Source organism: Triturus cristatus, chromosome 7, assembly GCF_964204655.1.
Source record: "Triturus cristatus chromosome 7, aTriCri1.1, whole genome shotgun sequence".
NCBI classification, from domain to species: Eukaryota; Metazoa; Chordata; class Amphibia; order Caudata; family Salamandridae; genus Triturus; species Triturus cristatus.
In genome coordinates this window covers 1,133,584,105-1,133,608,171 of record NC_140590.1, presented here as the reverse complement: position 1 = coordinate 1,133,608,171, position 24,067 = coordinate 1,133,584,105, and the positions used below count along the sequence as shown (strand labels likewise).

Genomic DNA, 24,067 nt, shown 5'->3' with positions numbered 1-24,067 from the left:
TCTGGGAGCTACATTTTTTGAAAAGTATGTGCTGCTTTAACCTCCTAAATCTTTGAAGAACTTACAATCCATATTGAGATTTTTAAATTTTGGCAGAACATACATTTTGGATTACGCAGAAAGAGTAAAGCCTTTCTACGTCTTAATAAGAAATGATTTCTCAGTTAGGCATTGGACACAGGAACTCACAGATATCCTTTCTTCCCTACAAGCTGACATGATAGGTTCAAAACACTTGCAGATACACATAAACATACGCAATCTAGTGATCCGCGTTATAGCAGGTCAATCTAGATATACTTACGTAACCTTCAATGAAGGCCAAACTGTACCCATTGCATACAAATCACATTTGTACACAAACGCTGAAATGCACTTTGCTTCTACAGAAAAGATACTAACAGCAGTACAGACCGCTGTAGTAAGAGAAAGAGCACTGGCTCAGGGGAAACGAATAATTGTTATAACTCCAGTATCGACCTCTGAGGCTGCTACGAAGGCTAGCCTTCCTAATGCTAAAGATTTACATCCAAGATGGATACGTTGGGCTAATTCTCTCACTGCAACAGATGTAGAATACAGATATGACCCAAGGTTTAAAACACAAGCATTCTAGCAATATGAACAAGAATATCCTCTCCCAAATGAATAATGCCTCTAGATCATATGAATATATTATTTACACTGACGGATCTGCTCAGCCGGCCATAGGAAGTAAACAGCAATACAGCACCGCTTGTGCGATTGTATAAAGTCATATGCAGGATGGCAAGTTCCATCCCAGCAATACGAAGACACAGTCTCTAGGTGACTGTACTGCTCAGCAGGCAGAACTAAAAGCGCTATTACTGGCACTAATGAATACGGATTGGGAATTCCCCACCCTAATTGTGTGCAGTTCTTTTTATTGTGTCCAGTCATACAACAAATACCTCCACTACTGGGGTCAAAATGGGTTTAACGACTCAAAAGGTGGCACAATTAAGCATAAAATGCTATGGGAACAGGTAGCTGAGTTGAAAAACAAACTACCAAGAGTTCACGTGATACACACGCTGAGTTATCAACATGATAACGTTCACATTGAAGGGAATTCATTGGCCGATGAAGCCGCAAAGGGGGGCAGAACGAACTGCTGCCGTAGCTGCAATCACTCATTCAAAAACAAGAATAGACGGACAGATAATGGTAGCTGTCATTGCTTGACGCAAAAACAGCCCCGCTTTACCGAAAGGTTTTCCCACAAGTTAGATGCAAACAACATTTCGTCTGCTCAGGTCCCGGCAGAGGGGGATAGAGTAATACCAAACATGGATCGCAGATTGGGTTTAATACTAGCTGCACACAAGGGTCTAGGTTCTGCACATGCAGGGATTACCACAATGGTTTCATTATTGAAAAAATGCTATTGGTGACCTGGTTTAACAAAACAGACGGAGAATTTTGTCTTAAAATAAAACATCTGTCAGAAGATGAAGGGTTCCGCCGTAGCACATCCAGCGCAGACCCCTTTACTAATATCCGATAGACCACTGGCTTGTGCCTATTTGAACCACTGCAGCCCCCTACACTCTGATGGGGCATACAAGTATTTCTTGGTGGCAGTGGATTTATGCTCGAGATTCCTATGGGTCTGGCCTAAGCGCTTGGCTGACGCTTGAACTGTTATAAAAGATTTGCAAGCTTTATAGGGACAGACGCAGTAGCCATATTACATTCTGACAGTGGCCCCCCGTTTAGCTCTCAGGCTTATAAGGAAGCCATGGAAAGTCTGGGTGTAACACTGCGGTACTCCTCTCCGTACCATCCCGAGGGAAATTTGGTTGAGAAGAGGAAAAACCGGGACTTAAAGCAGTCTTTAACAGCAAGAGTTTTAGGTTCAGTTGGTAGTTGGGTCAATCACCTATATGGGGTACAGCGTGCCCTCAATAATATATCAAGAAGTTCTCTAGGGGATGTCACTCCGTATGAGGTCCTATTTGGGATGAGAATGTGGGTACCTGATCTCGATTGTGAAGGCCAGTGGCGGATGAAAAACCATTTGACATCAATAAACGTTTGGATGTTTTACAGGATCTAAATGAATCCCGGGCACTACTAAGCAACGTGCAAGTCAAACAGACCGCCACTGGGGAAGTCAAATCAGTCATGGCAATACCTGTCTGGGTCCCAAAAGTCGGGGATCTGGTCAGAGAAATGATCGAGGACAAGAAAGAGTTTGGGCCATCCTACAGAAAGCCTGTACCTATCCTGGCTGTCAAAGAAATAAGAACAGTACTTCTTCCGCCGCTTGCCGGAAAAAAGGGAAGAGATTTGTCTCCATTGATCTGATCAAACCACCCTATGTGGCCGATGCTGAATAGTAGGCCTCGTGGGCTCCTGGGTAGCCTCTCACTACCATACAGTTAGTAAAGGCAGAAAGACTCATAACATTCAAAGAGTCACCAATTTGAAATGATGGAGTTTCCAACAATGAAATGGAACTCGTTCCTCTGGAAACGGAACTTCAAGAAACATATGAAAGACAAATATCAATTCGGCCAAACACCGACGTGTATATCAATTGCCTCAACAAGAGACACCTGCCGGTTCAACACAACCTGTCGAGCTACCAAAGATTGATCAAACTGCATCTGGCTACTTCATCGATTTTTATACCTTCTCTCTTGATCCCGGTTACCCAGAGACAATGCCAGCCCCAGTTTCCCACAAGCAACAAATGTGTGAATTTTACACTTTTCAAAAAAAGACTTACTTGGTATCACCTTGGCTCCAGCTTTGGATAATATCATCAATATTGTTTTTTCTGTTCTGGATTGGCCTGGTAACTGTTTTTTGTTTACTCATAAATGGAAAGTATTTCCCAGAATGCTCTGCAGTATCTAATGTGAACTTGGTCCTGAAACCTCATACATCATCTCATCCTGAACAAAGAGAATTGTTTTCCATGAACATTACAGCTGTTTCAATTCCCGATGGTATAGTTTGGGACAAAGTTGATTATGATGTATTTGACACCACTGAACTTTTAAAGATTCCACATTTATTTAAAATTTCTCTCAATGATACCATTACCTCCAGGACATTTTTTGATGATTGGGATTTTGAAACTGTAAATAATTTGTTGTCTGATTTGGAAAATTCTGCTGCATTTTCAAGCAATGAAATGTTAGAGGACACATCTGACTTTGATAGCCTATACTGTTACCATCATTTTAGTCATCACTTTTTACATAAATCCAGTATCCCACGTAATGTTTTCACATACCACCAGTGGGAACATTGCCCAACACCACCAAAAGGTAGTTCGAAAACGTTTGCACAGAAATTCTTATATTTTTCAGGGTTTAACACTTCTGACCCGACCTCGTAGTAATATAAGGTTGCACCTACACCTGCACAGAAAAATATGCTGACTAACACCAAACAGATTTATTCTGCATCATTTATTTCCCAACTGTCTGAACAGGGTTTCGACTTATGGAAGGACACGATAGACACAAAATCAGTCTGGGGTTCTAAAGAATGGCAAGTTCAGGAAACAGAAGCACTATTTATAGTGTGTCTCATTCCACAACAGATAATATGTCTGAATGAAACAGTGCAACAGACTTCCTGTCTTGGACTAGCCAAGAATAAGGATTTGAATACACCACGGTTTCCCACACCTTTACACATCAATTTTACATCACGTGGTGTGGATACAATAGATGACGTCATGCAGTACAATACTTCAGACCCCAATTGGAAGGATGGTTAGTTTGGCCCACAGACACCAACGGCTGTCAATCAAGATTCAAGGGTACAACCGAAAGGTTGAGTATTCATAGGTCAGACCCACGATATGTACAAAGAGAACATCCAGGGGTAGTGACATCATACAGTGTTGGGAAGTTGTGCCTCGATTGGCTAAAAATCTCGACACTGCCACAGGAGAAACAGCACTTATCCTTACTCTCAGATGAGGTGGATTTAAGGGATTTTTTACTAGGTTCCCGAAAGCCACGTCAGAAACGTTTCTATTACGCTGTCTATAATGAAATATGGAAAATCTCTCAACAAGAAGCTGCGGAGAGACTTTGTGAAATAGATAAGATTAACCTAGATAAGGCGTTACCAGTAGTTGACAACGGTCTGACTACATTGACATCCAGGATTTATTCACTGGGCAACATTGTATCTTCTGCTATAGATATACTAGAAAAGGACTTGTCCTTGCTAAAACACGGACAATCTCAACTCCGCTCTATTATGCTATCGAGCTAGACGCTGCAATCATTGCACGCTGGTTATGTGCCTTGGCGGTTTATCAACAGTACATCACTCTTTACTGCATATAATCTAACAGAAAAACAGATAACAATGGCACAAAGGGGAGCAAAATATACAATGCTGTGTATTGAAAAACTGGACAAATTACCTTTTACTGTGGCAGAGTCACCATCCACAGAATGGTTAATCCATGGCCATATAACACTGCTGGTCACAAGTTTCCAGTTTCAGTACTGCTTTGAACAACAACAAGCGGGCAGATATGAAGCGATGGGTAGGGAATTCATCAAGGAATCTTGGGAATTAACACACAGAATTCGACGTAGGAATGGGGACATGGAAGTGTTCCTTAGCGGTACCAACTGCGAGAATTCATTAAGTGGATCTCTCATATGCTAGGATATTATGCTTCACAGGGCCTGTAATGGTTCAGTTCCTAACATGTCCTGTCACTTGAAAGGGTCCCCAGTTGCCGTGATTAATTCGGTGTTTAAGTGGCTTTCGAATGGGAGTTACTTGCTGCTGAACGATCAAGGTTGTTGTGGGATGCTCCCAGGCATCGCATATCTTGTCACTGTAAGCTCCAAGGTTACTTGCTGTATGCAAGTATTGTTTCCACCGATCCATACAGTCAGGGAGGCGCCGTTATGGCCTTCATTGAATGTTTCCTTTATACGGTTTGATACTCTGAGCCGGATGAAAGCCATGCTTTTACAACAAACTGTGCCCTTAACCTCCGCCCAAGAAACTTATGATCGCCAGGTTGCAAGGTCCTCGGCTAAGATACAGGCACTAGTTCAAACAAACTGCACTTTCCATTTCACAGAAATAGTACAAAGTATCTTTAACATGTCTGATATGATGGGTATTGTCCACTGTAGTGAAGATCGTTATCTACCTATGTACAACGCTAAGTTAGCATAACCGCGTTAGATGTTAGAAAGCCATCTTGCCGCTTTTGCTGCTTTTGCACACGACACTGTAGTCACATGTTATTAGAATTGAGAAATGCTTACTCGACTTTGCTTCACATGAGAACTGTCTGTTGTTAACATCTTAAACAGAGAATAGCGACCTTGGTCTGTACACAGTGTAACAGAAACAGTCTGGATCGCTAGACGGTGCATGTTGTTGAGTTCAGGTTGATCGGCCCACTAATTTAGCCATAACACGCACGCAGCTGCAAATACCTGAAAGTCGAATGCTTTTAATATTCCAGTGTTACATGTTTTCAACACATTCGGAAGAAGAGCGTTCCTAGGAGCAGAGCATAGCTGATCCTGTGATGTGAACTCTCTGAGCTGATCTATACGGTATGGGGTTCCCCATTCAAGCCTAGGGACCTTTTATTAGTCTAATAATACTATTAGTGTGTTAGAGAAAGGAAGGTGACCTAGAGCCACTGTCATTTTAGCATGATTGCTCATTTCATTTTCTATGGTATTGTAACTATGCTGATGGTTTTGATTTTAATCGTTTGTCTGCTAATGTTAGCCAAACTGCTGCATATTAGGACACGAGGTTTATAAAATAAACTCTTTAAACGTTTCCCATGTCTCTGTTTATTCTGTCGTGGACTGGTACGAGAATAATTACGAAAAGGTGTTTCTGATTCCCACCATTCCTGAGAAATATACTAAGTCGCTTGTTCTTGGTTGTCTATACATTGGGACCGCCGAGCTAAACCTCGGATAACGAATGGGACACTGATGCTGGCCGGATAGGGGGTTCTGGGTTCTGAGGTGAGTTTTTGGTACACCGCAATTCACTGAGGGCCGGGGTTCCTGCGCATAGTTCTGCGCATAAGCAGAATCCCTGCAACACCACCTACTTAAAAACATAGGTTCAGGACTGTTAAGCACCCTTCAGACAATCCTCTGAGTCATTCCCAACTTTATACACTCCATATTCTGAAGCATTTTTGGAGGGTTTCCGCTGATACTGTTTCTAATAGCAGGTATCCTGATTGTCCTTTTTCTGCTATGCAATGGATGTCCCAGTCACCAAGGAGATGGATAAAACGCTCTTAGTGCGCCGATACCGTGATCGCATGGTAATCCATCTGGGCACACCTCGTCTCCGAGAACTGAGCGAGTCTTGGTTCTTGTCATTTAGACCAGTCTAGATCAACTATATTCTGCCTCTCTTCTGATGCCTGTTCTGCAGACAAGAATGCGTGTTGGACCTCTGTCTAACACGTCCAACAATTGCTTCACCGGACATTGATGCTTTACTGGACCCGATAACGGCCCATGTTCTGCAGTGTCTTCAGCGTATACCAATGTTGATGTCTACATTCTTAGAGCCACCACGGGATTCTTCAGCTCCTGTCGGGAAGGATACCAGCTCCTCAACAAATACTCAGGTCTCAGATGACACTAGTACACCCCCAGCAAAGACTGTGGTGAATACAGAGGAACATCTGTGCTCGATTGACCTGATCTGCGAGGTGTTGCAAGGACCGTCGTCTGCGATTGCAGGCAACAGTAATGTTGCGTCTCCCAGCCAGGACCCATAAACATTTGACTCATCGTGTGCTGGGAAAATCTGTCCTTTTTCAAAAATAACCAAATTTGGAATTTTAAATTAAAAACTTTTTCTAAACTGCATGGCTTTCAGTCGCACATTGTTCAGACTATATATACACAAACTTATTTAGTTATTTAGTACAGACTTTTATGGCATGCACTTTTTTTCTTTTCAGCATTATTAGAAATTTTACATTTTTAGGTACTATTTTTAAAGGAGTTATTAATAGTTGCGTACCACGTTTAGCAGTATGTAGAATTTTTTGTATGTCGTCCAGGCGGATGAGGAGTATATAGGTACCCCAATATAGGCTCAGATAATAACCTCACCTTTCACCTATATTCTTCCCCACCATTACACTGCATAACTGTTCTTAGTACTGACCTTTTACCTAGTTACGGTAATGTCCAAAGATGTCATGGGGTTTTCTCCGAAAAGCTTAAGCCTCATTCATTATGCATGAGGATTCTTAGGAATCCCAGTAGGACAGCAGGCCTACCATCTCCTGCATAATAACTATGTATATGGGTCATTCCTTCCGTCATCCTAGTCCGACATGACACCGCAAGGTATATCCCCAGGGGGTATCACTTTGTTTATATATACACCATATCTGGCTGAAATAGTCAGAGGAGAAAAGGACTTCCATGCCGACACACAGACACTGAGGCTCCTGCACGCAAACACTCCGGCTAGCAGTGGTCTGACATCCCTTGTAGGGTGTCCATCTCGAGACCAAGACGAAGTCCCACAGTCTCTCACTTCAGGTAATGGGGTTGACTTTATCCTAGAGGGATTCTTGGCTTATACACCCATATACATGCTAGATACACTTAGGTACATCTAGTTAGGATTGCATCGTAGGAGTACGCACTTTACTGTCATGTATTTTATATACTTGCCTGTATTCATATTTCAACACAATGGTTCACCTTTGGCCCAGCATATGTAAGATTGTCACCCTAGTAGCATGGATTTCAGATTTCATGGCTTACAAAAGATTGAGAAAGATTCAAGGGGAGGCAACCTGGAGTTAAGACTTCACAAAGCGGAGGCAAGGTTGGTTAGCAGATAAAGAACATTGCAACAAAGATTACATATGGGGAGTGAGCTGCACTATTTTTTTATGATGTTTCATGTATGCTAGCCAATGGACTTTGTTTACCTAAGAATGGTTGTTTTGTTTACTACAGAGTATGGATGTGTTCTCGTCACTGCATAGTAGTGTGAACATTACTCTGGGATGGTTTTGGCCATAATAATAGTCTTCCAGCGAAAGACTCCTCCCGATATTCCAGGATACATTTTGTTTGTAGAATTAGATCATGAATGCATATGGGAAAGACTTGATTTTCGTAACCTTCATTAGTTGGTCATCATGTTGTTGACAGAGTGTATGCGTACCCCAAGGAGGGTCAACTAGACATTCTTTATGCGTTGAACATTTCAGGGGCTGACCCAATAGATGAGGGGCACCTTTCAATACATCAGGATAGGTTTTGCTTGAAGGCATGGTTCATATTTTGTTAATTACATTTCTCGTGGACTGTGGTATTAGCAAGTAATTCTGCTATGTTTTGACACTGTTTGAACTTTACTGGTTTCGCCGGGTGTCAAACTGTCATTTAGATTTAGCATTATTTGACATATCAGGACACAATGTTTGGAATATGTATTGGTGGGTTATGTAGTGGACACATTGTATGTGCTCCCTAGGATAGGTCTATTTGGGCACTTTCTTTGCACTTGATAATGTCTTTTTCGGTGATAGTAACAATGGATAAGTGTGGTCTCTTGGAGGAAATACATGTTTTTTAACCAGTATACCACTTACCACAACAGTATACAAGGAGGATTGTATATTGTTTATAGAACTATGATTGGACCGAGTGATAGACTGTCTTTCGTAAAGTCATGTAATGCGGATGGACTCTGCTTTGATTGGTCTATTTCAGGGTCCAGACGTTTTTAACTCATTTAGTGATTTATGGAATCCCATTTGTAAGGGGAATACATGTGAGGCGCTTGGCGAGTTTTCTTTGTACTGGACACCTGTTGACAAGGTTCGTTGTTTGGTATGTAAAATCCAGAAACACTGATTGGGTGGCGTCTTATGTCGATATTCTTTATGTATGGTAAGAATTTATGTAGTGGGACCCACGCGTAAAGTCCTCCACAAGTTGAGAGAACATCGGGGCATATCATCAACGCCCAGCGATAATTATCGCTGGCCGTGCTTAGCGATAATTTTGTTATCGCAGGCTATCTCTGGAATTTATCGCCCTGGTAGCGTGTTATTAACATCACGTTTCTCCAGGGCGATAAAGATTCCAGAGATAGCGAGGTTATCGCCATTTTGCAGGGAACATTGCTGGTTTTCAAGCGATGTTCCCTGCAAAATTGCGATAACCTTGCTGATACGACCCATAGGGTCGTATCAGCATAATCCACCCCAATGTTAGGGATAGGTAAGTCTGCATTTTAGCAGACGTTAGTTTTTGGAGAAAACAGCGGTTTTCTCCAAAAACTAACGTGTGCTAAAATGCTGGGGCAGCCTTGTAAATATCGCGATGTGAACATCAGCGATATTTACAAGGTTGTCCTGCCCAGTAACGCCCACTTTGCATCTCATTAGAGATGCAAAGGGAGGCGTTGGGTAAAAAGGTGTTAACATGCGCTAATGCATGTTAGCACCCTCTTGTTAATAGGGCGATAGTTTTATCTCTGCTTTTTTGGCTTTAAAAGCCAAAAAAGCAGAGATAAAGCCCTTGTAAATATGCCCCATCGTTTTTATGCTGACTTTATGTTTTGAAATAAATGTGTTAATGATTGAGTCGTATGGTATTTTTTCACTTTAGACTAATTTCTCTCACAACATAGCGGGATACGAGAATTGGACTACAACATTTCCAGTACGGTAGTCTCATATGATTGGTCTGTTTTAAATTCCAAGAGTCCTGATTGGGTGGCGTTTTAAGCTCATATTCTCGTTGCGTCATTCAAATTTCTATGGTGTGACCGACATAGAGAGTCCATTTTCAATAAAGTGAACACAAATTACTTAGAGGATAGCATTTTTATTTCAGATCCGCCATTCCTGTAAAGGATCAGGTGATAGGCTCATTTGAATTTGGGAGCCCTGTAAATGGATATGACGCTTGCTTTACGTGAAAACGTAATGCTAGATCAGATTTTTGGGGAGACGTTGCAATTGTCAGGCCTTTAATATGCGCACACTCGGTGAATGGCTCATTTGAAACTTCTAGCGTTTTGATTGAATGGAGCGCTCACAAAATATGGCGCAATGAGGAGGGCAGGATTACCTATATCATAGTATTTTTTACTGTGACGATAAGTTTGGGGTGTTTTGTCCGATAGGAACCAAAACAACGAAGCAAATGGATAGTGAGGCATAGGCTGAGTCTATGATGGGCATGAGGAATTGGTAGACTTGAAGTCTGCGAGATTCTGCTTTGCGAGGGCGCATTATAGAATGTGCACAGGACGCAATGGTAGGCTATGAGAAAAATGATTACCCGGTATCGGCACCGTCGCATTCTTGTCTGCCTTACTCTGCTGGTGAGGGACGATGGAATCAACGGAGTAAGCCACTAAATGAGAGTGGATGGGTTGCGACTTTAACTGTGAGGAATTGATTGAATGCTAGAATGAAAGAAGGGTTAAAGTACAGAATAAATGTGTGTATGGGTCAAGAGGGTGTTGTGTGTGAGTAGGATAATGTTGCAAATGGAAGATTCATAGACCAGGTGTATAAACAAGGTGTTAGACCTGTCAGCCCTTTGGGTGGTCCCTCCTCATCATTATTTATTTTGTCCCACTTTTGCCTCAAACCCTGTTGGTTTTTTTCCTTTTTGGGAACCACCAGATTTTTTAGTGTTGCTGCAGATTCAGGGAGCCATTTTATCTACCCCTGGAACTTCTGTCTGAGGGCCTGGAGCACAAAATGGTGGCCACCTGTGACATCATCAGCACCCACTGGAACCTACTAGAACCTTCTACAACATTCTGGAGCCCTGTGACAGTTGGAGGCGGTTTAGAATGTTGGGAAGCTAAGACAGAGAGTTGGCAGTTGGAGTTGGCAGTTGGCACCTGACTGGTGAGGAGTGAGCAGCAGAAACCTGAAGGAGGAAGGAGTGAGGCAGCAGGGGTGGAAACTTGTGCCTGGAGTGGGGTCCATAAACCCACCCTTGATACTAGTCCCTACTGACTGAGCCCAGCATGGAGCCCTGTGTGGGAAGAAGCAAGAAAAACCATCTTAAGGACCTGGACAGCAGGAACAGGCCTTAGAATCCAAGAACAGCAAGATCCTGACCTGGATACTGGTTTCCCTGGAGTCCGACGTCGAGAAGCCTGAGACCCGGAGCCCGAGGTGGAGAAGCGGCGCTGACTGGAAAAGCAGACGTCGTACCCGGAGCCGCCAGAGGTTGAGAGAGGGCGCCGACGGAGGTCGTAGAGAGTACCAGAGGTCGAGGAGGAAGTCACCCGAGGTCGAGTGAGCGGCGTCGACGGGGGAGTGAAGTCCGCCCTCCGGAGTCGCCGGAGACCGAGGTGAAGCGTGCCGGAGGTCGGGAGTGGAGATCGCACTCCGGAGTCGCCGGAACCTGAGAGAATCGTGCCGGAGGTCGGGAGTGGAGGTCGCACTCCGGAGTCGCCGGAACCCGAGGAGAGGAGCACCGGAGGTCGGGAGTGGGGATCGCACTCCGGAGCCGCCGGAAGTCGACATCGAGCCAAGGCCGGCCGACGTCATCGAACCTGAGGTCGCCATCGGACCGGAGCCGCCCGAAGTCGACATCGAGCCAAGATTGCCCGACGTCATCGAATCGGAGGTCGAGATCGAGCCGAGGCCGCCGACATCGATCCGGAACCGCCTACCGGCGTCGTCAAGAACTGACATTGTGCCGAGGCCGCCGACATCGAACCGGAACCGCCTCACGGCGTCGACACGACTCCAGCGGCGTCGGAGCTTCAGAAAAATGGCAGTAAGTGGAATAGAGGGCGCCTAAGGCCCTGTGGAATCCTGAGAGACTACCCTAGGAGCTAGAGAGGTGCTGGAACCAGCTTGATTGTGCCAGAGGTGAGCTGAGACTAATTCAGAGGGGTTGTGTAGAGTGAGAGAGCCAGGTCTCTAGTATTCCCCCCTTGATCTACCTCAGTTTAGGCCTCAGCCTTGTCCAAGCCAGGGAGTAGACACCCTCAAGCCATCCATCTAACCACAAGCTGTGACTGGGCCAAATCAGCCCATAGAAATCTAAATGTAATCTGATTCTATAAGTGTCACTGTCAGCTTTTAATTATTTATTGAGAGCACTGTATTTATTGTATTTAACTTATTTATTGCTTCACTGTATTTATTGTTCCACAGTATTTATTGTCGCACAATATTTATTGGTTTGCAGTATTTATTGCCTCAGAATATTTAATTGCCTGTATGTATTGCACTTATATTTATGCCTTAATTATTTATGATCACCCCTATTTATTGAATCATTAAGCCAGTATATATTTGACCTGCACTATTTAAAAAGCCTTGTATATTGTGATTGTGTTATTATTTATTTAATCAGCAACTAAGAGAAAAAGAAGATAAAGAAAGATATTTTCATAATTTTTACGGTGTAGAGTCGTTTTTGGAACGGATGCACGCATGGTTATTGTATGGGTATGACGTATGCTTAGCACGGTGCCTGATTCCTGACCACTCGAGCCAAGCTACCACTGTGTGTCTGGAGAGACCCCGTTACCACCACCCTTTCCGGTGTGGGAGTGGAGTATTTCCAACACAAGGTAACTTTATTCAGGCTTGGTTCCAGGTAGATGAGTAAGAGGAGATAAGTAGATAAAGCGTAGCCCCACCAGGAGCAGCCTCCCTGCTGCTCAGCCTACATCCAACTGACACTCCACACATAAACAAACACCCAAGAGACAACTACGGAAGAGGTATGACAACAAGTAGTTTGTGACACATCCCCTTTCCTTAGGGAACTAAAAGCAGAAATGTAGTACCAGAGTAAAAACATCATTACATTACATTACATTACAAAAGAAAAGATGGAAGAAACATTCCAAAATATACATGTATGAAATGTACCTATAACAATAGATAAAATATATCAGGAAAAGTGGAAGGAGCATTGCAAGATAGAGATGCAAAACAAACATGCACGCCCCATCCCCCTCCCTTGGGGAAGAGCAAAATTGAGAGGGCATGGCTTAGGGACATTAACCCCCCCCCCCCCCACAACCTCCCCAAAAATGGGTACACTCTACACTTGAATACAAACTGGGGCACTCACAGCTCACACAACCTCCCCGTAAATGGGTACACTCTATACTGAAAATGAACTGGAGCACTCAACGACCCCACAACCTCCTTGCAAATGGGTACACTCTATACACTAGAAAACAGACTGGGGCACTCACAGCTCCAACAACCTCCCCGTAAATGGGTACACTCTATACACTTGAAAACTAAACTGAAAATTGAATTGAGGCACTAACCGCCCCCACAACCTCCCCTTAAATGGGCTCACACTATACTTGAAAAAGGAGTAACCTCCACACAACAGGGTAAAAACCACCCTGGAGAACAAACCACCCCAGTGGTAAAGGATCTAATACCCCAAAACAAAACATGACCGCAAACACACTTGCACCAGAAAAAGGCATGCATTATAATTAAAGGCATATTAATGAAAGTAGAAAGACTTGAACTCCGGTGAGCGGTCTCTCACGCGAAAGTCCTCAACCAACGTGAAACCCTTGTTAATGAGTTTGATGTAGTTATAGGCAAACAATATGCTGTGGCGCGGGTAATCGCGGATGTGCTGGGAATGAACACAGGACACAAACTGCATGTGTTTGATGGCTTGAACAGATGAGCCAAACATCAGAGGCTGACAGGGGGTCAATCTAGCTTGCAGGAATGTTGCGCCTATTAGAATAGCGTATCCGTGTCCTCAACCTTGACGTGCTAAGTCAGACCCTAAAATGGCGGCATGCTGTCAGCATCGCGCCGGATAACTCCCGGCGCGTAGGTGATCCAAAAGTGTCCCCTGACAGGTACATCCATCTTAGAAGATCCCTCAGTGAACAGAGCGTCAGGCAGAATCCCACGAAGGCACCGCAGGTGAGGTTGTGCGCGCAGTGCCAGAGTCAGTTAGTTCAGAATTAATGCACGCGCAAAGTGTAAGCGTGTCAAACAAAGCTTGTGCGACAAATCAAATGGCAATAGAGCGGTTGAAGAGACCAAACAGGTCTCAACTGTAGTAAAAAAATAACAGACAAAAACAGTCTCACCACTGTTGACTTCACAAGCTACCGGTACAGACTGCCTCCGCAGCGCTTGATCTGCATCAGGTGCTTCTCTTCACACTCCACTGGGTGAAAGACCAATTAATTAAAGTACAATATTGTGTTGAGGGTTGCCATGCACCATGTCTGAAAGTGCCAATATTGATGCTGTGTGGCCCCTTGGACGTCCTTGCATATAGAGACTCGCCACAATCAAAGTAAAACACAAAACAAATTTTCCAAGGGAGTCGTATGGCTTAAATCCAAGTGGCAAACGGGTATTCCAACTCGGAACCTGTCACTTTCCCGAGAACAGACTCAGAAAGGGCACGCAGGGAAGAAACAACACTACTCCCCTGTAGAGCGTGCCAAAACACACTTATAGTTCTGGTTCCTAACGGGCAAGCACTGATTTTAACAAGTGAGGCGCTGGGCCTTAAGTAAAGCTGAGGAGTTGAAAATAAAGCGTTTTAAGCATAAACTGGAACAGTGTCACATGTAAGACTACTCTGCTCCTGCGTTACCTCAGGCATGGTAACATATGAGTCTGCTTGGATTTAGGAACATGAAAAGCACAACTCCTCACAGCAGGATGACAGAGAGTTGCACGGTAGGCTGTTGGAAAATTAGAGGTGCAAGGTTAAACGCCCACGGCTGCAGGCTGTCCAAGTAGTAAAGGACACAGGTGGGGTTGGTCAGGGCATTTCCTTGAAGTTTCACTTGACGTGTATCAACGTCTTTAGAAGAGTCCTTAGTTTCTTGGCTCCTTTATATACAATTTATTTCCTCAATGCGTAGGTTCCTTAAAATCATCGCCAAAATGTTGCAATTGGAAGATCCATAGACCAGGTGTATAAACAAGGTAACTTTATTCAGGCTTGGTTCCAGGTAGATGAGTAGGAGGAGAAAAGTAGATAAAGCGTAGCCCCACCAGGAGCAGCCTCCCTGCTGCTCAGCCTGCATCCACCAACTGACACTCCACACATAAACAAACACCCAAGCATTCCGTGACGTCATCACACATTCCAGTATTCATCCTGACTGAACAGTAGGGAAGAGACAACTACGGAAGAGGAATGACAACAAGTAGTTTATGACAGATACAAGAGTAGAATTTAATTAGCTTGTACTGTGGCCAACAAGTAGCAACTTGTGATTGAGATATAAATGTGTTCATGAAGTAAAGTTAAAATAGTTATGGAGCCCCCCTTTTGGCATTTTCTCTCCAGATCCCACTGGGGAGAAACTGTTCCTTTAATGCCATACTCATACTGGCTCAATCCGAATCCAGATAATTCCTACACGATTTCGCAAAGTGAGTAGACTGAGGAAATATTCACTTGTTTTCAATTACTTGATAAATAGGTATTTTAGTAGACGGCTATCCCGGTTCATAGAGGCCACACATATTAGAAAAAGAAGGTGGTGTAAGCATAAAGTTACATAATACTGATAATTTTTATTTGTTTTGTGAGGTGGAATCATGAATTACTCTTTCCTGGGTGTAATATATAAATAATACATGTGGAGATATTTCTTTGTGATTTTGAATTGTAGGAGGGTGTGGGGAGTCATAATGGTTTATGTTTTTGTATAAGTCATGTGCTTATTTAATGTTTGTTTAAATGTTTAGAGACTATGGTGCAATCCAATTTTGAAAAGTAAATATGTATGTTTAAATTACAGCCCTGATGAAGTCAAATTCAGGACAAAACGCGTTAACTGGGCTGGAGTGCAAAGTATTGATGAAACAGAAATAAAGACGTTCTTTTTGGAAACCGTATTATGGCTCCCTCCTCTTATAAGGACTAAAAGAAGAAAATCATGTGATGAACTTGTGAATAACTCTGAACTTTCAGAATAAGACGGTAATGAAACACATCAAGTGATCCCTTAGTAAAGTTTTTAGGATAACATGGGAAACCTTGTCAAATTCTGTGGAGAAGTCCAAGAGGATCATGGTCTTTATCCAAGATTCTGGGGATATCATCTTTAGCTCCTAATAGAGCTGTCTAGGTTCTATGGGCGGCTCTAAAATGCGGACTGAGAGTAATCAAGATGATTAGATTCTAAATAGGTAGTAAGTTGTGTGCTGACAGCATATCTAGCAGCTTAGCAGGAAAAGACAGCATGGATGTCAGTTTAGTTTGCAAGCATCAGAGGATCAGCAGAGGATGTCTGTTATCAGAAGGAACACATTGCCGTGTTTCCATGCAGCTGGAAAAACTGAAGTGGTGAGAGTAAGATTACAAAGTGAAGTTAGAGATGTTCTAAAGTACTCAGGTATGGATCATCAGCGGATCCAGAATTGAGGGAGTGTGTAGCAATGTGAACAGTTTCTGTATGTACAACGTCCAGTTTGGCTATAGTGTTACAATGACAGACGGGGTGTCTATGAAGGGGAGAGTGTCAATCAATAGTTGAATAGAAAACCTGGAACAGATAGAGCTAATGTCTTTTGAAAACATCGGGAGAGAGCTTTACCGTGATCCCAAGATGAAAGAATCATTTGGGGATAGGCAGTAGGGTGGGTAAACTCCTTGAAAATGCTTAATATTTCTTGGGTTGAATTTGGGCCGGAGTGGTTATGATTGACCAGGAAAACCTGGTGAGCTTGGCAAATTTGCCTGTGGTAGTTTCTAAGAGCACCTTTGTATGTGCTCTTATCTGATTTGAGATATGAGTGCATCCAAGCTCTTTCCAAGCATTTGCTGGGGTGCTTAAGTTCCCTTAAGGCTTCATTCTTTGAAGAGAATTTTGAGCGTAGACGAAAACTCTCATAGAGGTGAAATGGAGCTAAGAGCGATCGTAATATGGTGATTAAAATCAGTGGTTGCTGAAAAGATGTTAATGTCATGGTGTAGGGGAAAGTTCAAAGTGATCAGTTCAGGCTACCTATAGGGAGATATCAACCTGAAGGTTTGCAATGTTTGTAATAATAAGGATGAGTATGTGGCCAGCTTAGTGAGTGGGGTAGGTGACCAATTGGAAGAGGCAGATGGTTTTAAGGTTATCAAGTAGTATAATGCCATTATTATTAGAGATATCTTATAGGTGGAAATTGAATTCGCCTTGTATTAGGAAAGTTTTATATTTAATTATATAGGGGACAAAGGCTTGTGACTAAAATCCTTTTTAGGATCAGATGCCCTATATATCAGGGTGCCTAATCTTGGAACTAAAGAATAATGCAATTCCCTCATCAATTTTAGAAATGTCTATCCAATCTAAATACTTTAAAGCCAGGGGCTGTGGCTGTATTAAGCTAGCTCTCAGAGATGGAGCAAAGTTCTGGAGATTTGAAGTGGAGTGTCTCCAGCACTTCTATTTTGTGTTTGGGGATGGAACAAGCCTTAACGCAAGTAAATTAAGGTGGGATTCTGTCTTGCTGGAGGAGGATTTAAACTCATTTTGCTGTAGTGAATATGATGCTTAGTAGGAGAAACTTGGAGAAGTAATACTTACTCAGGGAGGTGGCGGGGGTAGAGTAGAAGTGGCATTCTTTGCAACTAAATGAATGTTCAGTAAAGGTAGGAGAAGCCTTACAGCAGCCACTGGTCGCAGGCTTTTCAAAGCTGTGGAAAAGGAGAGAAGGGGTCCTGGTGGACAGCCTAGTCTGTTCACGGACGGAGTGTACGGACTTGCTTAAGGTGTGTCCACTGCGGATCTGCACTGCAGACACAATTTAGGAGGTGGCAGAGGCAGAAGAAAGCACTCACTAAGGCACTCCGAGATAACCAAGTGGAAGTCAGGCAAGAAAAAGGGTGAAATAAAGAAATAATTGCTAATTAAAAGAAATAAGCCAATAATAAGCAAAAGGAGGCAAGGAAAATTCGAGGGGCAACTATATGGAAATAAAAGTGATAAGAGAAATATAATCTAGGTAAAATTAGAAGAGGATCCAAAAGGGCCAGGCAACCCTTAGTTGGAGTTCTGAGGTACAGGGAGAACAAGAGGGTAGGTAAGTGACTCACTGGCTATTTGTGGTGCAAGGGGTTTGAGTAAGATTAGCACGTCCCCACTGCAGTGGCCATTTTGAAGGCAGTAGAAGCAGGAGCAAGCACTGACCCAGGAAAACCAGGTGTGAGTCAGGTGGCAAAATAACAAAATAAAGAAATACTGGCAAATTAAAAGAATTAACACAATAAAAAAATACAAAACAAGGCTAGGCAACACCGAGGGGGCAATACAAGGAACTAAAAGTGATGAGAGAAATAAAAGCAATTTAAAATAAGAACGGGGTCTGAAAGGGCTGGAAGCAGGAGGAAAGCAAAAGGGGCCAGGAAGTGAATCAGAGATCATTTGTGGTCCAGTAAAGTGAGCAGCTCACCTGACACTGTCACTGGAGGAATGTTGCTCATCAAAGCCCAGGTCCAAGACACCATCGATGTTGAGGTTTAGCACAGGGTTGGCTCTAGGGGAATAGACAACATTATATGAAGATCAACAGCTTGTTTAAGCAAATCTGACTGGCTGTCTTGAGACTAGGCAGAAATAACCCTTCTTGAGGCCCAAATGATTGGTCCGATGGCATCCAACCAGATTGGCAGGGGTAATTCAAATATTTATTGTATAGATATAATGAAATATTGATTACAATCATAAGAAAAGATAAAATCCATCATCAGTTCTAAAACCTACTACAATAGCTAAAATCATTTGTAAATTCTTAACCCCACTATAGTAATTTATAACAATAGACTATGATATCACAGTTAACAAAAAAATGATAGTAATATTTATAGTAATTTAAAATGTATAGCAATAAACAAATTCAGCAACTTTGCTAGCTGCCTGATTAATTGATAGTCTTTTGTGGCGTAGCAATATTAAATTGCTTCTTACAGTGTTCTGCAGTCTGTTTTAATGAAATCAAACCATAGTTTTTTTTCCTGAAAGCCAAAAGAGTTAGACATAAGCATAAGTTTTGTGCCAGAAATTTGTCTTTGTAGCCACAAAAGCAGCAAAGTGTTAGCGGAAGACATTTCTTGTTCAACAATCTTCAAATTGAGCTAGTGGTATGTACAAGAGACAATATCTCAAATACTTAAGTTTGCACCCTGGATTTAGAGTTGCCAATAAATAACTCTGAGATGTATCCATATAAGTGTCTAAGGTGAGGTCTGAGAACTTATGACTGTAGACAGGTCAGATCAGTCAGCCGTGATTTGACCTTCAAACCTCTCCGGGCCAACTGTGGCAATCTTGAAAGCTGCTGTAGAAAGAGTAGATTGTTCTGACTTACAACCTTATCGGAGCAGGGAGACCAGGAACTCTATGGTACGTCACTATGGTACACTGCGTGTGGTAGTCAGTTTGTGCGAACCTGGTGTTTCTTGTGGCATGCTCGCTGCTTCCTCGTGAGCTCCGCCTCGAGACACACCACAACTACTTGTTTAGTAGTCGCGATGCTATGCTTGAAGAGATTTGTACATAGCCCGTGGCAGCTGTAGCTGGTAGGAGGCTGTGCCGTTGTAGAGTCAGTTGATTCTGCGGCTCCTGCTGACTGGCGGCTACCAGTAGTGGGCGAAGATTGTTACGAATAAACCTACATTTTATACTGGAAGTCTCCTTGCTTCAGCCACACTGCACTTTGCAGGAATTTGAAGACGACAATCGTATTTTATATTTGCTCGCTCCAGTTGTGAAAGAATGGTCGGATCTGGCCAAAGTTCAGTCCTGACGATCCTTTCTATTCCTTACGCATCTGTAAGAGCATAATGTGATCCCCCTTTCCGTAGCCTGCTGAGATGTCCAAGAGAATCAAGGATGCTTATTTGTCTTCAGAAGAGAAAGTCTTCTGCCAGAGTTGATTCTGTGCCTCACAATGCTCTGATTCCTGGCTAGCAATCATTGGGTATTAGTCCGGAAGTTGCCTGGCGACTTATTTCTTCCAAAACTTTGCTTGGGTGCTGGAGGATGGAAATCAATTGGTAGTTGAATAGCAACTGCGGATCTGCTTTTGGTTTCTTTGGAGGGGGGGTGATGAGGCCATCTTTCAGTTGAGCAGAGACTGTTGTGCTAGCAAAGGAGGCATTAATTAGATTTCTCATGTTCACTGTGAGTTTTTTGGAAAGCTTTTTTTCTACATGCTACTGGGCATGGCTCCCTGAGCACATTATAGTTTTTTTATTTTCTTGGTTAAGCTTGTGACTTCTCCTCCATCACAGGTATGAATGATCTGCTGGAGGTGTGAAGTGTGGAAGGGATGCTAATGAGAGGTTAACAATACTGTCTTTTTAGCAGTGTTACCCATATGTTTTGCCATCTTTTTTTTCACAACCCGAGCAGATATTTACAGCATTACTAGGATGTAGTAAGTAAGATTTTCAACATTTCTGGGTATGTCACTTTTTGGACATTGTGGAAGACTTCCTTTGGTTTGAGTCCTCAAGGATAGGTTTTACAAGATAAGTCTTTTTGTGCTTTTAACTGTAGTTTAGAATTCCCTTCTTTGTAAAGTGTACTTCACTGTAACAGGTTTGTGTGTTTACAATATAGCGGTGTCCATAGGAAATGATCAGCAGGTTGGTTAGAATCCCTTGAAGATTGGTGTGGGAGGAGTAGGATCTCTGATGACAGAAACTGGGTAATTCTGGTTGCTGTTATTGTGATGTAGTGTTTGATAGATTGGAAGTTAGCGCTGAAGGATTTTTTTCTGCACTCTTTTGTACCCTGGATGCAAAGCCCTCATTACCGCACTATAACACCCTCTTTTTTGCCTACTTCATACCACTCACCCCTCCATGTTGTACTTGTTGGTCCCCGGGATTCCTGGACCTCCCTGCACTGCATTTGAAGGCATTGTCTTTGCTTCCTTCATTGCCTTTACAGCTTTCAACTTCCTCTTGAAACTGCAAGAATAAAGACAGAGGTAGAAGTTAGTGTCAACCAAAAATGCAACAAACCAACCAAGCAATCAGCCAATCAGGAAGCCAGACAGCCAATAAGGAATTAAAAGTAAGCCAAAGTGGGTGTGAGACATGCCCTGTTTTAAATCCCTACTAATGTGAATGTGAGTGCCCCATGGCATAGCTTGGGAATTGCACCAAAGGCGCGGTCTTGGTGGGGAAGACGCAGATATGTGAAGGAGTGGCAAAAGTAAGAAAAATATCCAGAGCTAGTAAATGAGTGTGCTCACCAGCTAGTCAAGGAGTTTTCTAACTTACCAACTGGATAGTCAGACCGCCACATAAAGCACTAAGTAATTAACCAACCAGTTGGTTATCCACTCAGCCACCTACATATTTGTTCAGGACAATCAGCAGCCAGCCAGTGAAGCAATCTGTTATCCAGCCACTGAGGAAAGCAGCAAGGCAGCCAACCAAACAACCAACCAACAAGCCACTAAAACAGCAAAGCAACCTACAATGTATCCAACCAACCAGAGTCAACTAGCCAACCAACAAATCAAAAAACAACCAGCAACTACTTGACCAATTAGCCATACAACACACCAACTAAGCAGGGAGCTAACCAACCTCCCACTCATTCAGCACACCATGTAGCTAGCAAGTTAAACAGGCAAATCAGTCCAACAGACAGCCAACCAACCAGCAGACTGGCAAACAAATCTGTCAATCAGTTAGGTGGCCAACCAATCAACCAACCAACCAACCAGCCAGCTCGTCAATCTACTAACCCTCAATCTGCCATGCTAACTAGTCAGTCAGCAACCTAGCAAACCAACAAACTAATAAGCATCCCAACAGTCCATCTTGCCACCAGACCAGTCTGATCCAATACACTGATTTAAACAAAAGTTCAGACACAGTTACAGTATTAGTCATCAAGCCAATTAGATATCTTACATTTTACATCTACCTGCAGTAACACTGATGTTGTCTGTAGGCCGGCAGTTCCATTATAGGGGCAACTGAACGCAGACTGTCTAGAGCTGTTCGGTCCTACTCTCGCTAACCATGCTGCTATCAAGCTGTGCAGGTCTGCCTATGGACAAACATCCACTAAAATGACACCTTTTTTTCGAAACTTCTGTCATATTCTCTCAGCCCATGGGGAAGACTTTCCTATTTGTTCGGATCTTGTTTGCTATTGTACCCATTGAGAGAATCAGTAACATGCCACTCCTTACAATCTTACAATGCAAGTCTTTCCCTCAGTGAGGGTACTCGTGGGAAGCAGGGCCAGCAAGCAGGGCCACAGCCGGTCACTTGGGAAGTCCTTCTTGGGCAAAGTTGAAGCAAGGGTAGCATTTTTCAGAGCCCACCCACTCTATAGGGTCGCTGTAGGGTCGTTTTCTTTTATGAATACTCCAGATATGTATTTAGCCACAGTAGGACATGTTGCAGGTTTCTAGTTTAGTTGTTTGGCGAGTCAGGTGCAGGCTTATCCACCCCTTGGAGTTGAGGAGGGACCCAGAGGAGGGGTAGAGTAGGTTTGAGGATGTGGAGCAAGACATATAGTTGTTAGTTTGGAGATGATTTTTGGGTGTTAGAGAGGGAGATTAGGTAATGAAATTGAAGGGCTGGGAATGGATGATAAAAGAATGATGTTGCCAGGTAAGGAGAGTTTTTTGGGGTATGTTACAAATCTGGAGATGTTAGGGGGAGGATGTCAGAATTTAGTATGTATTAGCGGGGATGGTTCTCTTCTTGTATTGGTAAATAATAAATATTGATAACTTCAAGCCTTTCTGCTATAACAGGGTAGTGGATTTGTCTTACTGAAAAAATACATCCTGAAGCTTCGACCCATCCATCACTGAGGTATTACATTCCTTATCAATTTCAAGCAGTAACTGAGGCAAGGTGAAACAGTGTAAATGTGTCCACGGTTGTGCCCTTAAAAATGCCTGCTTTAGATAACATGAACATCATTAATAGTCTGGTTCCCACAACACTTCATTTTCGGAGTGAATAAGTGGGGTAAAAAGGTGGTGGGGGATTGGGGTGGTATTGCAATGGCGACCATTTTGTCGTTCGATTTACAGAATGTTCCAAATAAGCTCGTTTAACAGTAGGGCAGGCGTATTTAAATATCAAGATATTTCTGACCTACAGACCTCTAGGTGACAACTGAGTCTTTGTCCCCCTAGTTTATAATTCTCACAAGCCACTGGAATATTTAACAGTAAAGTGCCACTGGGCATCTCTAATCTGACAATGGATGCCACCCCATCCAAGCCACAGGCTGATTCTGCAGCTGTTCTAGCCAATATGACTTTAAGCATCAAACAGTGCATTAAAGCCGCCATATATTTTAAGGGCCAAGCTTTGGACCTAGCTCTAGGCTGAAATAGGCTGAAATATCCAATCCTTTCTCTCCGGCAGAACCCAGAGGATCAGACTCCCACCCTTCCTCTCCAAACCCACAGAGATCAACTGCAGAGTACCCCAAGGATCCTCGCTCAGCCCCACGCTCTTCAACATCTACATAGCCCCCTTCACCGCCATCGTCAGACAGCATTGGCTCAGCATAGTATCATACACCGACGACACCCAGCTCATCCTCTCCCTCACGAAGAACCACTAAGACACCAGACTCTGCTTCCAGGAAGGAATGAAAGACGTTGCAGCCTGGATGAACAACAGCTGCCTAAAGCTCAACTCAGAGAAGACAGAGGTCCTCGTCCTCGGACCCTTCACCACCGCTTGCGACAACACCTGGTGGCCCTCCGCCCTCGGGAGCCCACCCACCCCATCAGACTATGCACGGAACCTCGGCATCATCCTTGACTCCTCCCTCACCATGACCCGTCAGATAAACTCTGTCGCCTACACCAGCTTCAACTGCCTCCGCATCCTCCGCAAGACCTTCAAATGGATCGCCCCCCCGCCCGAATGCATAAAGACCATCACCCACGCACTCATAACCAGCAGACTGGACTATGGTGACGCCCTCTACGCCGAAATCAACAGAACTCTCCTACACAAGCTCCAAACCATCCAGAACACCGCAGCCAGACTTGTCCTCGGAACCCCACGGCATGAAC

General features: G+C 43.4%; 1 protein-coding gene across 1 annotated transcript in view; it reads right to left on the bottom strand.

The window, feature by feature from the left end:
• The window catches only part of CDHR2 (cadherin related family member 2), a 284,644-nt gene that overhangs the window by 13,437 nt on the left and 247,140 nt on the right, over positions 1-24,067 (bottom strand). The window contains exons 29-30 of the mRNA XM_085618291.1: positions 20,853-20,966; positions 18,443-18,526 (exon numbers count right to left, since the gene is read on the bottom strand). Coding sequence (XP_085474417.1) covers positions 18,443-18,526; positions 20,853-20,966 — 198 coding nt within the window. The remainder of the gene's footprint in view (positions 1-18,442; positions 18,527-20,852; positions 20,967-24,067) is intronic.